We start from the raw sequence: 17,250 nt of genomic DNA on the forward strand, positions 1-17,250 counted from the left end.
CAAAAAGAAAACCACTTAACAGAAATCTGAAAAGGCTTTCTCTTTGTAAATGCCTCAAGAAAGGCTGCATGGAATAACACAGTGTTGCAATTTGAGAGTTTTTCCCACAAAGCTCATAGTACAATTTAATTCATAATTACTTTAGGTGGACTAATAGCTTATGTAAGCCCTGGTTTCAACTGGGTACCCATCTATTATCCTATGGAATATCTTTACTAATTAAATAAAACTAAGAATAAGCTAATCAAGTGGAAATCAATTAAGCTGAATCAAATGAGATAGATTCATCAATGTGTAAAACAAAAAAAGAACAAGAACAAAGAATTTTATTTCCTAAACTCTATACTAAATGAAAAAAAATTTTTAATTATGTTCTTGCATTGGAATTTAAAATATCTCTAGGGAGCTCATTTGCTTACTCACATTCTTATAACTTAATGTTATATAAATTATATCAAGCAAGATATTAAACATTTCTGGGGTTCAGTCTAACCATATATAAAATAATAGGCCAGATGACCACTAAGGTAAAACACAGACCTAGTTCCATGCCTATAGTAGAACTTTCTAGAAGGACACAGAAAATCTTAACATTTCTGTTAGGCTTTTGGAAGTAGATAAGAAATATTACTGAAATGGTCTTACATGCAACCATTAAAAAATGTAGGTCAATTACAAGTCTCAGTCACTTTTTATCTTATCAATGTGGCCCCAAATAATTTTTTTTCTTTGAACATCTCATGCTAGCCCAATCTTTTATACTGGATTTTAACTCCCATTAGGAAGAAATCTAAATGTCAGTGACCCCAACAGGAAGATAGGAACATCTGTTTTCCACTGGGCTTGTGACATGAGCAAAGCATAGAAACTAGGAAAGAATAATCATTTTCAGTGAAGCTGTTCAGCAGTGATTCTGGACATTTACCACAAAAAGCGTGTGTGTCAGGAGGAAGAAATGTCATCACAGATGTGGTCAGACTTCCATAAAAAGGAAGTAGGTGTTTTCCTGTGTCCAGCCCAGGGGAAGGTCTGGAAGGCCACAGCAGTGTCTCAAAGTAACCCATGTGTCAGCAATTAAGACGAACAGAAACAGACTAAGAATATTTTTCAGTGAAAATCAGATTTGATTTCTTTTAGGATTCTTATTTCTGCATCTACTTGGGATTTGAAATAGACTCCTTAAATGTACATATGTACCTCCAAACTAGCAAATTCATTTACTTCCATTATTTTCAAATTTGAATTAATCTCTACTGAGGGCCACAGCAGAGTCCTAAGGAAATGTCAATGTGGAATAGAGTAGAAACAGGATTTGTTTACAATCAATCTTTTATATGATCATTCATAATCTTTGATTACACCAGGAGTCATTTTTCCCCTACTATATACCCTTCACATCACTGGAAGGATGCCATGCATGGAGAAGACAGCCAAAACTGATTGTTTAAGTGAATGGTAATAATCAGTTGGAAGAATTAATAAATTAGTAAATGAAAATATTTAGACCTCTAATCACCTTGATTCTGAAGCAGTGTCTTGTCTAGTACCACAGGAAAACAAGGAACGGAATTAGCACAGGAAAAGAGTGATGTCCAAAACCAGGATTTAGAATAAAAAGGCATTCCCATAAGACATCAATAAAGTACAAATAATTTCAATATTGTACCATGAGTAATTACACTATTTTCTTATCAGATAATATGAGAAAACTATAGAACCAAACTACACCACAAAGTACTTGTCAGCAAAAACCTATTTTGTCGCTGAAAAGTTTTAGAAGCAGATGTAATGACTATCATTTGACCAGTGAATTTCAATACAAATTTTTCAAATATAGGCGCAAAAGCTGAGAAGCAACAATAAGAGGAAACAGATGTTTGTTTATAAAAGGATATATTATATTTGCTAAATGGATGTTATGTAAATGTACCATCAGATTATGCATAATTATATGTCAGCTACTACACAATGAAATAACATCGAATTTTTAAGAATTAACTTGAAGTAAGGTAAAACGAAACATATATGTACTCCCTTTCCTTTAGCATTTCACTGTTCTACAAATGAACCTACTACTAAGTAAACCATGATATTAAAAGCATCTTGGTTTCTTTTTCTCAGCCTGCTTAACAATAATCTACATGTTTTTAATAATTCAAAATAGTGGTCCTGGAGAAGGATGCCTATCTGAATTTCAAATTTCAAATGATCATGCTCTTTAAATAGTATTTGCTAACCTATGTGCTAACCTACTCTATACTTTACTTAACTATGAATATTTACAGATCCACACTATGCCTCTCATAAGATATGAGCTACCCAAATGAAAATTATATTACATAGTTTTATGGACCTCTTTCTTTCTATTTTGAATAGTTGCAGATATCATGGTAATTGTGAGCATACGATGTTTTCTCTGAAACCAGTGATAATGAGAGATGTAGAGTTCAGAAATTCCTGGCTTAAAGCCACACTCTTGAATATCTTCATTCTTAGCAAATACACACTGAAGGATTCAGAGTGAAGGGACATGTTATCTGCAATCTACTCACAAATGGCTTAGAATAACAAAATATATATGCATATACATATGCATGTATACATGGAAACAGACAGAATGATAAAGCAAATGTGGCAAATGTTAAAAATGGATGAATCTGGATAAAGGTTTAACAGTTCTCCATAATAGTTTTGCATTTTCCTATAAATCTAAGCTATTTTATAATACTAATTAAAAAAAAAAATCTCTCTCCAAGGCTGTAGTAAATTTATGTCAAAGTGACTGACTAATTGAAATAAACCTATTAAGAGTGAATTCTGTCCAACAACTTTGCTACTGTGTAGATAGCTACTAACAATGCACAAGTGTGTACCAATGTAGACATGGATAATATCCAGGGAGCATGCACGCATGCTCAGCCACTCAGTGGTGTCCGACACTCTGTGATCCCATGGATGGTAGCCCACCGGGATCCCGTGTCTGTGAAATTCTCCAGGCACAAATACTGGAATGGGTTGCCATTTCCTCCTCCAGGATATCTTTTCGACCCAGGGACAGAATCCGTGTCTCCTGCATCTCCTGCATTTGCAGGCGGATTTTTTACCACTGAGTCACCTGGGAAACCCCTATCCAGGGAGAGTACTCTATAAAAAACAAAAAACTAGAAATAACCTCCATGTCCACCGGAAAAGGAATGAATTGTGATGTAGTAAATGAAATACTATTCAGCAATACAAATGAATAAACTGAAGTACACATAAAAGAATACAGCTCATAAACCATTATTCAGTGGAAAAAGCCAGATATAAAAGAATTTATGCTGTATCATTCCATTTATAGAAAGTTCAAAACCAGGCAAAACTAAACTATAGTATCTGAGGTCAGGATGAGGGGTAGAGATTGGGTGGGAAAATGGGAGGAGCTGCCAGGGTGCTGGCAGCATTCCATGTGTTGACTGAGTGGGGGTGATGTGGGATGTTCATTGTGATAATCCATGGAGCCAGATGCTTACAACTGGCATAATCTTTCATGAAATTTTAAGTGTCTTTTTGGCCTATTGATTCTAAGCTGTCAAATTACAAAACACTGTACAAAAAGGAAACAAAAACATACCAGAAAGTGCTCTCTGATTTTTTAGAATTCCTCAGAACCAAGAAAACACTACACATTTCAGAAGACAGGATGTTTTTAATGATCCTATAAACTTAAAAGTTCTCCACATGCCTAAATATAGCATTTAAAAGAAGATCACCACAAGGAGGTACATTTTTTTCAATGCAAAATTAAATATTTGCCCTCTGACTTCAATACGCTCCTATTAGAATGAGGTGTAGTAGGCTAAGGGAAGCTTGGCACAAGAATAATACATACACCTCAGCCGAAATTAACAACTATGATAATCTTTTATAGTCACTGCTTTTGTACTCTATAACCTATTCACAGCTAATCCTTGACCTTCTTGGTGGCTGTCCCTAACTGTCACCTTCAGACATGGTTCTGTTTTTGGAAGAAAACAGGAATTCTCTAGATGTTCTCTTTAATATAACAGCAGGAACCTGAAAACGGGTGTCACTGAAAGTGCTGTATTCTTATCAATAGGTAGAACTACAGAGCTGAGGTAGACTGAAATTTTTAATGTTAACATGTGTAAAATGTTTTCTTGGTTCTCAATTATCTAAATTATCAGTTCTCTAAATTCATTGCATATTCCATATACATAATGCAATTTTTATGGTTTTATTCTTCTCACATAAGGTTGAGCCTGTAAAAACCTTTTGAAATCAATTCTTTGTCAACTTTCTTCAATAGAAATTCAATATTTTGGCATAATTTTGTACTAACTCAAAGGGCAGTTCAGATTCAAAATTTTATTAATCCAGTATTAATTGCCTGCCTTGGGATGAAAAGAGCTTAACATACATGGACAAAAGACATTCAGGGATAATTCAAGGGTTATTATAGTTTAACAAGTTAATGCACATTGCCTAATTATACTAACTTTTTGAATTCCCTATGTCTAAAAGAAAGGAGGCCAAAAGAACACCCAAGAAGATTTTAGTGGCACGCCGGCTGGTTGACAGCATGTATCTCTCTCCTTGACTGCAAGAATTATCAATTATCAAAAAATAGAAACAACCCAAATATCCATTAGCATGAGAATGGATAAATTGTGATGTATTAAATGGAATATTATACAGTAATAAAAAAAGGATGGCTTAAGCTACACGTAAAAATAAAAATGAATCTCAGAAAATTCTAAGCCAACAACAACCCCTTGAGAATTTCCAGCTTAATCCACTGCTTTCCAAAGGTTAAAATATCCTATTGAGAATCTGCAAGATCAGTAAGAATTCAGAATTTCAAAAATTATCTAATGGTAATTCTCAAAAAATCACCACACTTAATTTTGTGTAGTTATAACAGTAAGGAACAAGATTTAATAGGTTACACAATTTCAATACTGGGGACAAAAACAAAACTGAACATCTACATAATTCAAGAGATCCCTCATGCTGCCAGAAGGAGTTGTTATCAATATGATCCTGTAGCCATTATGTGACTTATGCTCAGATTCAGAAAAGTAAGTCTATGTCATTGAAAAACCAGTGAAACACCTAGGAAATATTCTACATATTTAATAATAAAAATATATAATATCCATTACTTTAGTACAGCTGTTTAAATAAGTGGCTTTATATGTCCAGAGAAGCTAAAAATGAAAAAAAGAGAGAAACATGATCGGGGAGGTTTGCTTAGTATATATTTGCATAGGTCTTACCCCAAACAAAATAAAGCTCAGACTGTGGGGCCCAAGGCAAAGAAACACACAAAGAGTACAAAAATATAGTCCCCAAAGTAAGATAATCATGTCATCAAAAAGCTTTGAAACACTTGTTTGTAAAGGTTTTCTTCAAATTAATTGGAACTGGAGCCAATATATTAGAAACTGGTTAGAACAGGCACAACACACAGATGCATTCATGTCACTCAAATCAATTAGCCACTTTTTAGTAACATATCAGTATATCACTGCAGAAAGGTTGCTTTGCAAACAGAGGACACTGATCTCACCTGATTTCATTCTCATACTGTGGGGATAGTCTACCTGAATTCTGGTAAAAGCTTTTCAAGAAAGGGGGGGCAGTGAAGGAAGGGGCAGAGAAGGAAGTGTGAAGACTTGGAAGACTGGAGGAAGAATTACACTCCTTGTGCATGCGCCGAGCTGGTGGAAGGATGCTGAGTACAGAAAATACAGCAAATTCGTCTTAAGTTATATTCTGGAACAATCTTCATTCACTATGAAATAGCATATACACAGGTTCTTGCTATTAATGTAATCAAAGTTGAATTTATATGGAAAAAATTTATATGCATGCAGTTCTCTATTAGATGATGATGACCCGGTTCATTGTTTCACAAACTGAATTCCTCATCTATGCAGTGTTTCTCAGCAAATGTGTTTGTCTCTAAAATGCTCTTAACAATTTTAGGACAGAAAGTGTTTATTTTGACTTGCAAAAGATACTTCAAGGGGAAAAAGTAGGAAAGCACAAATAATTACAGGAAACAAGCTCCAGAAGGAAAAACTGATTATCAGTAGTTCAAAGACTTAATTATTTTAAAGATATAAACGCTTCTAAAAATTTAAGAACAACATGTTTGGTTGTTGGGAGTCATCATAATACCTTTGGCTTAATGAATGTTAATGTCCATGTTCTTTCTTACAGCCTGTAGAATTGTGCAGCCATGGTTTTATCTGAATCCTTAAGTCGCCTACAAAGATTTTTTTCCAGAAGATTCTTTTCATAGCAAATTTTTACCATGATATAAATAGCATCTTCTCATATTGACAGAAATTCTTTGAGTATATACATTACAAAATGTGGAAAACATAAGAAAATATAGACATCATTTATCCTTTAATATTTTAAATTATTGAAAATAACTTTTCCTGGAAAAAGATACTTAATGCCTTGGGTAAATATAAATGATCATAAAAAATGCTTGCTATATACATGAATACTTAGTTCTTTTTCATAAAAGAAAAATCTGAGGATAATTAGTTCTACTATTTTTATATATCTTAAATATCTTATTTATAATATGAAATTATTTTAAAAAATTAGGATTCAATTATATTTTTAAAAGACATGCTGGTAAATTTAATAGCAATTAATTTAAAAATCAATCTTCTTTTTTACTTAAGAGTTCTGATTTTATTTTTTCCCCTCTGACTGGAATCCCCATCAAACTATTTCCTAAACCAAACTCACAGGTAAAGAAGAGAAACAAAATTAGTCCTAGGATATAAATTCTGACTTGTACTACACAGTAAGAAGTATAATCATTCTATAATTGCAAATTTTATTATCTGTTATCAAATGCTAAATTATTTTGTTAAAGTATTTCCTAAACATCATGTGAGATAATTTCTAATAGATGCTCATGTCAATTACAGTATATGCATTCTTCTCTATAAACATCATTTTATTCTAGATACAATTTTAACACTGTTCACATTTGGTGATAATTTTTTATGAAATTAAATAACAGCCAAATTTGACCTCATGTAGAAAGGTAATGAGTGCTTCTTTTCAACCCTTGTGTTTTTCATTGTAAGCTTACAGGAAGCTCAGCTATGTTATTTTCGAACTTGCTGCTTCATGAACACCTTCATCAAGGAGACACTGAGGAACATGTATTGTCAGCAGGTTTTTCAGATAAAACAATGGCATGGTATCTTGTTTTCTCCATTTTTTCTAGGAAAAAAAATACTTGCATCCAAAGTGTCTGAACCCTGCTCTTTTGGGGATGCCTTAAAGCTTGCCTGCTTCCCTTGGTGATGAAGGTTTTGATAATTTAATTTATTTTTCTGGTCTCCCTGAAAACTAAATACTGGCTAGAGCAGGAAGTCACAAAAGCTCTCGACTCCACAGTGGTCAGAACAGGGACAGGGGAATTTGGTTCCAGTTTCTGGAGAGAGGTTTGGACTTACCTGCACTGCTCACTGGAGCTCTGCCTCAGAAGAGGGGAGCGAACCCCATGGGCCTTCCCATCCTGCAAATTCAGCTTCCTCTTCGTGCTTGAAGGTGGGTGGCTGAATGTGTGGGCCCGTCTTCGAAACTGCGGGGAGTCGGAATCCTCCTCAGGGAACGTCTGCCAAGCTGAGGACAGGGGGGAAGCTGGCGGGGTCCCTGGCGGAGAGTCTCCTGGCGAGTAGTCCTGAAACGCAAGAAGTCAGGCCTTTCTTTCCTACATGGATCATGGCAGACCTGTTCAGACACAGCTCAAAAGGGACAGAGTGTCTCTTCTGCCTCCTGAGTCATGAGAAACTGTTGTGTTTTTTTTTTTTTTTTTTTTACTCAATCCATGCTGAAGCCTAATCACTATCACCACAGCCCATTTCTTCTGATAAGCAGCTGTAAGACAGCATCCGTAAAGATAGGCCAGAAAGTGAAAGGGATGATAAGAAAAGGTATTCTTCCCTCTCACCCCTTATGGTAAAATGCTACAAAGCTACTATACTCTTCTTGTTACCAGAAAGATGAAAAGTGATCCTGACCAAAAGAGGGTGGAGTCTGTATTCATATATCTACTGATTTCCGTGACATCTCAGTTGCACGCTTCCTGTACTGTCAAACAATATAACAACGCTTAAGGGTCCAAGTCTCATGGCAAAGACGTCAGGAAAATAAAATAAAGCCTGTTAAGTATCCTCCCTCACAGTGGATGTTTCTATCTAACTACGTGGTCCCTGAGGTAAAAAAATTTTTAAAGACATGAAAAACAGGAAATGAATGAAAAGTGAGCTATGCCGGAATGCCTCTCATACTGCATGGGTGGACAACATAAATCTTTCAATTTAGACAAGTATGCTGTTTATACTCTCCAGAACGGGCTCTGCTGTAGAAATCTGTAGCTTGATAAACATGGGTTAGGGCTCATGGACTCATAACTGTCCTCAATTCTACCCACAAAAAGTTTAGTGAAAATATTTTAGTATTTTTCCATTAAAAACAAATAGGTTGCATCTGCCTCAGGTTACATGTTACAGGAAACAGGAAACCAAACCTAGTGAGAATTGCCTATGAGATAAAGAAGAGCCTAATGTTGCAGTTAAAAGGGTTAAACATAGGGGAGGGGGAAGTAATATGAGGAGAGAACAAAAGATCGCCCTATAAGTACAGTAATTATAGGGTTCCTTTTTCTATGGCTTTGGATCAATAGTTGTTCAAATACTGTTCCCCAAAATATACTATCTCCAAACAGTCAAAAGCCTGAGAAAACAGAGTTAGCCAAAACTGTGTTCTGTCCCACCAAGAGAAAGCTTCAGTTGAACAGATAGAAATGTCGACTAAAAAAAGATGTACAACTTGAGAGTTGTGAATTAAGTTTTATTTGAGGCAAAATGAAGACTGCAGCCCAGGAGGCAGCATCTCAGATGTATGACCTTAAATTCATGGTTAACACCAGGCTATGGTCATTTAAGTTTAAAGGCTCCTCTATGTTGGGAATGGTTAAATCATACTAAAAATGATTAATCTAGTAATTATGACACAAGGCTGGGTACTTTATGAACTATGCCTGTTATTACCCTTAGAGAGAGTGATTGGTATGGAACTCAGTGGATTTGTGGTACTAATTTATGGCCTTGACATTTACTGGGATGGATACGAAGGTGTAACCAGGGATTCCCATGAATTTAAGGTCATACATGTTAACAAATTAGAGGTAACCCCAACCAACCTATCACTGGTATGACCCCAGTGGGTCAAAGATCTGTATTCTACTAGTATGACCATTTAGCAGCTTTTGTGTGTGTGTGTGCGTGCATGTGCCTTCAATGGGGTTCGAGGATGTAATTGACCATATCTAAGCCTTAACATCACTGCAGATGGTGACTGCAGCCATGAAACTAAAGGACGCTTACTCCTTGGAAGGAAAGTTATGACCAACCCAGATAGCATATTCAAAAGCAGAGATATTACTTTGCCAACAAAGGTCCATCTAGTCAAGGCTATGGTTTTTCCTGTGGTCATGTATGGATGTGAGAGTTGGACTGTGAAGAAGGCTGAGCGCCGAAGAATTGATACTTTTGAACTGTGGTGCTGGAGAAGACTCTTGAGAGTCCCTTGTACTGCAAGGAGATCCAACCAGTCCATTCTAAAGGAGATTAGTACTGGGTGTTCATTGGAAGGACTGATGCTAAAGCTGAAACTCCAGTATTTTGGCCACCTCATGCGAAGAGTTGACTCATTGGAAAAGACCCTGATGCTTGGGAGGGATTGGGGGCAGGAGGAGAAGGGGACAACAGAGGGAGATTGAACCCCATGCTGCTACAGCTGTTGACCTTCAACAGCCCCTGAGGGAGTCCATAGTGGAGTGAGGCACTCTGTGCTCCAGGGAATCTGGTGGGACAGGTCTTTAGATAGTTGGATGTTTTTAGGAACAGATTTTATTATCTCAATCCTTGCATCTCTTCATATCTAGAGGAGGATTAAATCCCTTCATGGTGACATCAGATCCTCCTGACTAACAAAAACCCTTTTGTAAAACCCTTTTGTGGCTCAGTGCTTATGGTATTGAACTTCCCCTTCACCAAAACCTTATATTGTCTTTCCCCCACTGCTGCTTTGGAGCAGTCTCTCACAGCTATCTGAGATGCTGCCTCCCAGGCTGCAGTCCTCATTTTGCCCCAAATAAAACTTAACTCACAACTCTCAAGTTGTAGATCTTTTTTTAGTTGACAGAAAGGAGCTAATATACAGAATCTTCTTTGAAATAATAAAGGCTCATGAGTTATTTTTTAGAAGTCATGAAGGACTCATAACAAAATAACTAACCAGGCATAATACCATATTAGTGTTTGTTTTTGCCAAGTTGAAACAGCAGAAAAAAAGGAGAGCTCCAGGTGCATACCTTCTCTGAAGCAACACTGTTGGATCGTTCAAAGCTGTCCACACTTCCAAGCCGACCTCTCATTCTGTTAGCTCCCTGTGTGAAGAGTAAAATTAAATCATTCACACGGTTTGAATTTTTACTTTGAAATTATAAAAGGCAGCTGTCTGTTTGTGTTAGTATGAAATTCATCTTTTGGGGGTTCACTCAAATTTGTTGGCAGCACTGGTCATAGCAAACACCCTCTTCCAACAACACAGGAGAAGACTCTACACATGGACATCACCAGATGGTCAATACTGAAATCAGATTAATTATATGCTTTGCAGCCAAAGATGGAGAGGCTCTATACAGTTAGCAGAAACAAAACTGGGAGCTGACTGTGGCTTAGATCATGAACTCCTTATTGCCAAATTTAGACTGAAATTGAAGAAAGTAAGGAAAACCACTAGACCATTCAGGTATGATCTGAATCAAATCCCTTACGATTATACAGTGGAAGTGACAGATAGATTCAAGGGATTAGATCTGATAGAGTGCCGAAGAACTATGGACTGAGGTTCCTGACACTGTACAGGAGGCAGGGATCAAGACCATCCCCAAGAAAAAGAAATGCGAAAAGGCAAAATGGTTGTCTAAGGAAGCCTTACAAATAGATGAGAAAAGAAGAGAAGTGAAAGGCAACAGAGAAAAGGAAAAATATACCCATTTGAATTCAGAGTTCCAAAGAATAGCAAGGAGAGATAGATAAGAAAGCCCTCCTCAGTAATTAATGCAAAGAAATAGAGGAAAACAATAGAATGGAAAAGACCAGAGATCTCTTCAAGAAAATTAGAGATACCAGGGGAACATTTCATGCAAAAATGGGCACAATAAAGGACAGAAATGATATGGATCTAACAGAAGCAGAAAATATTAAGAAGAGGTGACAAGAATACACAGAAGAACTATACAGAAAAAATCTTCATGACCCAGATAATCACGATGGTGTGATCACTCACCTAGAGCCAGACATTCTAGAATGAGAGGTCAAGTGGGCCTTAGAAAGCATCACTATCAACAAAGCTAGTGGAGGTGATGGAATTCCAGTTGAGCTATTTCAAATTCTAAAAGATGATGCTGTGAAAGTGCTGCACTCAATATGCCAGCAAATTTGGAAATGCAGTAGTGGCCACAGGACTGGAAAAGGTCAGTTTTCATTCCAATCCCCAAGAAAGGCAATGCCAAAGAATGCTCAAACTACTGCACAATTTCACTCATCTCACACGCTAGCAAAGTAATGCTCAAAATCCTCTAAGCCAGGCTTCAACAGTATGTGAACCATGAACTTCCAGATGTTCAAGCTGGATTTAGAAAAGGCAGAGGAACCAGCGATCAAATTGCCAATATCCGCTGGATCATTGGAAAAGCAAGAGAGTTACAGAAAAACATCTACTTCTTCCTTATTGACTATGCCAAAGCCTTTGACTGTGTGGATCACAACAAACTGTAGAAAATTCTTAAAAGAGATGGGAATACCAGACCACCTGACTTGCCTCTTGAGAAATCTGTATAGCAAGTTAAGAAGCAACAGTTAGAACGGGACATGGAACAACAGACTGGTTCCAAACTGGGAAAGGAGTTCGACAAGGCTGTATACTGTCACCCTTCTTATTTAACTTACATACAGAGTACATCATGAGAAATGCCAGACTGGATGAAGCACAAGCTGGAATCAAGACTGCCGGGAGAAATATCAATAACCTCAGATATGCAGATGACACCACCCTTATGGCAGAAAGCGAGGAAGAACTAAAGAGCCTCTTGATGAAAGTGAAAAAGTTGGCTTAAAACTCAACATTCAGAAAACTAAGATCATGGTATCTGGTCCCATCACTTCATGGAAAATAGATGGGGAAACAATGGAAACAGTGAGAGACTTTATTTTGGGGGGCTCCAAAATCACTGCAGATGGTGACTGCAGCCAGGAAATTAAAAGGCGCTTGCTCCTTGGAAGAAAAGTTATGACCAACCTAGACAGCAGAGACATTAAAAAGCAGAGACATTCCTTTGCCAACAAAGGTCCATCTAGTCAAAGCTTTGGTTTTTCCAGTAGTCATATGGATGTGAGAGTTGGACTATAAAGAACGCTGAGCACTGAAGAACTGATGCTTTTGAACTGTGGTTTGGAGAAGACTCTTGAGAGTCCCTTGGACTGCAAGGAGATCCAACCAGTCAATCCTAAAGGGAGATCAGTCCTGGGTGTTCATTGGAAGAACTGATGCTGAAGCTGAAACTCCAATATTTTGGCCACCTGATGCAAAGCACTGACTCATTGGCAAAGATCCTGATGCTGGGAAAGTATGAAGGTGGGAGAAGAAGGGGACAACAGAGGATGAGATGGTTGGATGGCATCACTGACTCGGACATGAGTTTGAATAAGCTCTGGGAGCTGGTGATAGACAGGAAAGACGGGTATGCTGCAGTCCATGGGGTCGCAAAAGACTTGGACATGACTGACAACTGAGCTGAACTGAACTGATTAACAGCCATTCCAACATGGTAAATAGAACTGTTCACCATCTATTTCCATTATTTCTAGATCAGCCGTCAGATAACCAAATACTCAGACCAAGCTACTGAAGTGATTTTGGTTACAAGGTTAAACATTATTCACATATAAGATAAGAGAGTTCCATGAACGTGATGTCACAAAGAGGTAAACACACGTGGAAAGTAAAGCACAGCAAACCACAACAGTTATAAAGAAAATGGCTTATTACATACACCTCCCTATAAGCTAGATCATAACTTACATTATAGGATGATAATAAGCACAGGTTAAAAAAAAAAAAACGCATCCTAAAATGTATGAATTTATCTTCATTCATTATTCCATAAAACAAAACTACTTCAGGAAAGCACTTCTCTCCAGAAGACCAGATAAAAGTCTGCTTCGGTATTGGTGGATTGGTTCTTTACTTTCTTTTTACACAGTCCCTTCATATGGATTTCACAGATGATCTAAGAAAAGAACCAAAGAGATCATCTCATCTATTTCCCTCACTTTACATAGGAAGAAACTGAAGCCAAGTATTGAAGGAAAGAAGACAGAAAGGCTGGTTGGGAGCCACATCACACAGAAGGTCTTAGGAGACAAAATAGCAGACTAAGAAGTTCTACATAACTCTAAAATACATGGGAAAGTTCTGAAAAGAGTAACTAGAAATACATCAAGTCAGTGTGACAGTGACTCTGCACAATGAAAAAACACCCAATATTTTTTTAGTGCTCTACAACATTAAAGACTGTCTCCAAACATTCTTGGGTTTCATTTGGTGGGGAGGGAAAAGGCATTAAGCTTCACTTTAATTTTTAATCAAAGTAATACCTACACAAAGCTTCAAAAGTCAAACTAGGGACTTCCCTGGTGGTCTAGTGGTTAAGAATTCACCTTCCAATGCCAGGGACGCAAGTTTGATACCCAGTTGGGGAACCAAGATCCACAATGCCAAGAGGCATCTAAACCCACGTGCCACAATTGCAGAAGCCTCCATGTGCTTCAACGAAGACCCAGCACAACCAAAAAAAAAGTCAAACTGTACTACAAAACTTATAACGATAAATGACAATCACCAGATCCGTCTCTCATACACTGAATCCCATTCTTCAAAAGTAAGCACTTGAAATTAAATTTATGTTAATGCTTCTGTTGTTCATTTTAATGCTTTTGTTGTCCAGTCGTCAAGTTGTGTCCAACTCTTTGCAACCCCATGGACTTGCAACCCCCAAGCACACCAGGCTTCTCTATCCCTCACCATTGAATTGGTGGTACCTTCCAACAATCTTATCCTCTGTCGTCCCCTTCTCCTCCTGTCTTCAATCTTTCCCAGCATCAGGGTTTTTTCCGGTGAGTCAGCTGTTCGCATCAGGTGGCCAAAGTATTGGAGCTTCAGGCACTATCTATTGACCTCCTACTCTGGAAGATGAGACTTTAGTTCTAACTTCATTCAGTCAGTCAGTTCAGTCATGTCCAACTCTTTGCAACTGCATGAACCGCAGCATACCAGGCCTCCCTGTCCATCGCCAACTCCCGGAGCTTACCCAAACTCATGTCCATTGAGTCAGTGATGCCATCTAACCATCTCATCCTCTGTAGTCCCCTTCTCCTCCTGCCTTCAATCTTTCCCAGCATCAGCATTTTTTCAAATGAGTCAGCTCGTCACATCAGGTGGCCAAAGTATTGGAGTTTCAGCTTCAACATCACTCCTTCATTACCCATCACCATACACAATTCTCTCTTCCCTTCTTTTCCCAGTAAACTTAGATCACAAGTTTCAGTTAAACTAATACTTGGTTCTTAGATTTTTAGACCTTGTAAATATTGTCTGCACCTGAGCTACATACATATTTCACTATTAATACAACTAACATCTTGTACAATTTGTTTTTCAGGGAATCACCTGAAACGAGTGAAAAGTGTTAGTCATTCAGTCGTGTCCGACTCTTTGCAATGCCATTGACTGTAGTCCACCAGGCTCCTCTGTCCATGGAATTCTCCAGGCAAGAATACTGGAGTGCGTAGCCATTCCCTTCTCCAGGGGATCTTCCCGACCCAGGGACTGAACCCAGGTCTCCTGCATCGTGGGCAGATTCTTTACCATCTGAGCCACCAGGTAAGTCCCATAACTACCTGAGTAATCACTAATTTATTACTAATTTATTTGTTTATCATTTATTTATCACCATCAGGGCTTCCCAGGTGGTGCTGGCCGTAAATAACTCGGCTGCCAGTGTAGGAGATGCAAAGGACATGGGTTCAATCCCTGGGTCGGAAAGATCCCCTGGAGGAGGGAATGGCTACCACTCTAGTATTCTTGCCTGGAGAATCCACGGACAGAGGAGCCTGGAGAGCTACCGTCCATAAGGTCGCAGAGAGCCGGACACAACTGAGGCAGCAGCACCAACAAACCACATTATGGGCGTCCATCACATAATGCGTCAATCACATTTTTTCTTTTTCTTTGAGCAAGCCATTTTTGAGACTTCTGTCTTCCTGTCCCAGTCTGGACTGGTAGAAATTCAGGTTTGCCAAATAGCTGTTTCAAGTATTCTCCTTCACTATCAAGCTAGAAATTTCCTTTGATGCTATCCTATGTTGAAAATTCTGTTTCCCTGGGCCATGTCTTCCTCTTGTTCAGCTTACTTCTTCATTTTAGCAGAACAGATTCCAGGTGCTTTCTGAGAAAGGGAGACTGGGAAGTATTTTTTTAAATGTATCAACATATGTCTGTAAATGCCTTTGTTCTTTATTTATACTACACTAATAGTTGTGCTGAATATACAGTTCTGCTTGGAAACATTCCTTCAGGCTATGTCAGCAGTGCTCAAGTGTCTTCTGGTACAGAAGTCTAATGTCATTGTGACCTGACCCGTACGACCCTGTTATTTCTCTATGGAGCAGAATCTAAGCTTACCCTTGGGCATTATGAAATTTCACAATGAATTGCCTTGGCATGGCTTTGTTCAGTCTTTCTATTGTGTATTTCCTGAGTCCATTAAATTTTGAAACATGTCCATTAGCTCTGAGAAATTTTTTCAATGATTTCTATGAAAATTTCTGCATGTATTTTCTTTCTGGAACTCCTACCCCTTGGCTTTTGGACCTCCAGACAGAGTCTTTAACTGTTTACATTGTTCTCTTATTTTCCATTTCTTTCTCATTTTGCTTTACTTTCTGGAAGATTTTTTTCAACTTAGTTTCATTGTCTTCTATTGAATTTCTCTTTTTATGTTCACTATCAGAAAGTTATAAAAGTTCTATCCTGTTCTTAACTGACTCTTTGTATTTATGGTAGCCCATCTTGTTTCATAGAAGCAATACTTATTCTCATATGTATATATGTCACATATATATGTGTGTGTATATATCAATTATAGTTTTCTATCTCTGGTGGCTCTGTCAATACCAGCTATATCAATCATAAAACTAATAGCTGCATCTAATATTACCAAATGCTTACCATGTGCCAGGTATTATGTAAAGTATTCTATCAGGCATTACCTCATTAATCCCCACAACAGTTCTAATGAGGTAGATACTTAATTTGGCTCAACTTTATAGATAAGGAGACTGAAGTTCTGGTAGCTGAAGTAGCCAACATTTACACAGTTTAAAGACTGAGGAGCAATTTGAATTCAGGGAGGACAACTTTAAAGTGAGGCTCTTGAGCTCAATACTATTTCCTAAAGATAGAGCTTTGTGAAAAGTAAAATTACAAATAAAACCAATTAGCCTACATTAGCTGCGTGATTTTATAAATGTCCTAGAATTTGATCAAGGCTCTTTCAGTTCTTCGGTTCTATACTATAACATGATAAACTATACATGTGGCTGATAAATCATGGGGTTTGAGTTTGTGGGCAAGAAAAATGGGCCATGTCGCTTTCTGCTATTTTTTTAGCTGCTACTTATATGTCAACTGGCCTGGTTATTTTAGGCTATTTGCTCACGATAGAGAAAGCATTCAGATGGACATCAAACCATTTCCATTGTTAAAAAAACATTGTCACACATATTACTTGTAGGAGTGTTTCATCCACAAATTTTTCTTAAACAAAAAGAAAACTAAACTTACTTTACAATTTACCACAATTGTTAACTCACACATTTTAACAAATAAGGACAATGGCTATTACTCTGAAGAAAACATAAAATAAGGACTTTTTCCCAACTCACACTTTATATTAATAGCTCTCTTTTAGAATAATAATATACTAGTAAATATTCCTCTTTTGAAAAACTTCAATTTGAGAAAAAGCAACAGACAAACAACAAGAATACAAGACTCCATCATCTCATTTTTGAACAG

The 17,250-nt window shown here is 37.5% G+C and overlaps 1 protein-coding gene across 6 annotated transcripts in view; it reads right to left on the reverse strand.

The window, feature by feature from the left end:
- The window catches only part of TBC1D4 (TBC1 domain family member 4), a 210,086-nt gene that overhangs the window by 36,510 nt on the left and 156,326 nt on the right, over positions 1-17,250 (reverse strand). For 3 of the 6 annotated variants that reach the window (XM_086329971.1, XM_086329972.1, XM_086329975.1), the window contains 3 exons: positions 10,421-10,495; positions 7,497-7,723; positions 5,573-5,737 (listed from right to left, as the gene is read on the reverse strand). In XM_086329971.1, the coding sequence (XP_086186097.1) occupies positions 5,573-5,737; positions 7,497-7,723; positions 10,421-10,495 (467 nt within the window). The remainder of the gene's footprint in view (positions 1-5,572; positions 5,738-7,496; positions 7,724-10,420; positions 10,496-17,250) is intronic. The other 3 variants (XM_086329973.1, XM_086329974.1, XM_086329976.1) reach the window with 1 other exon arrangement.

This window comes from Bos grunniens, chromosome 12 (genome assembly GCF_055505025.1).
Source record: "Bos grunniens cultivar Pamir isolate PY7600 chromosome 12, Bosgru_T2T1.0, whole genome shotgun sequence".
Classification (NCBI taxonomy): Eukaryota; Metazoa; Chordata; class Mammalia; order Artiodactyla; family Bovidae; genus Bos; species Bos grunniens.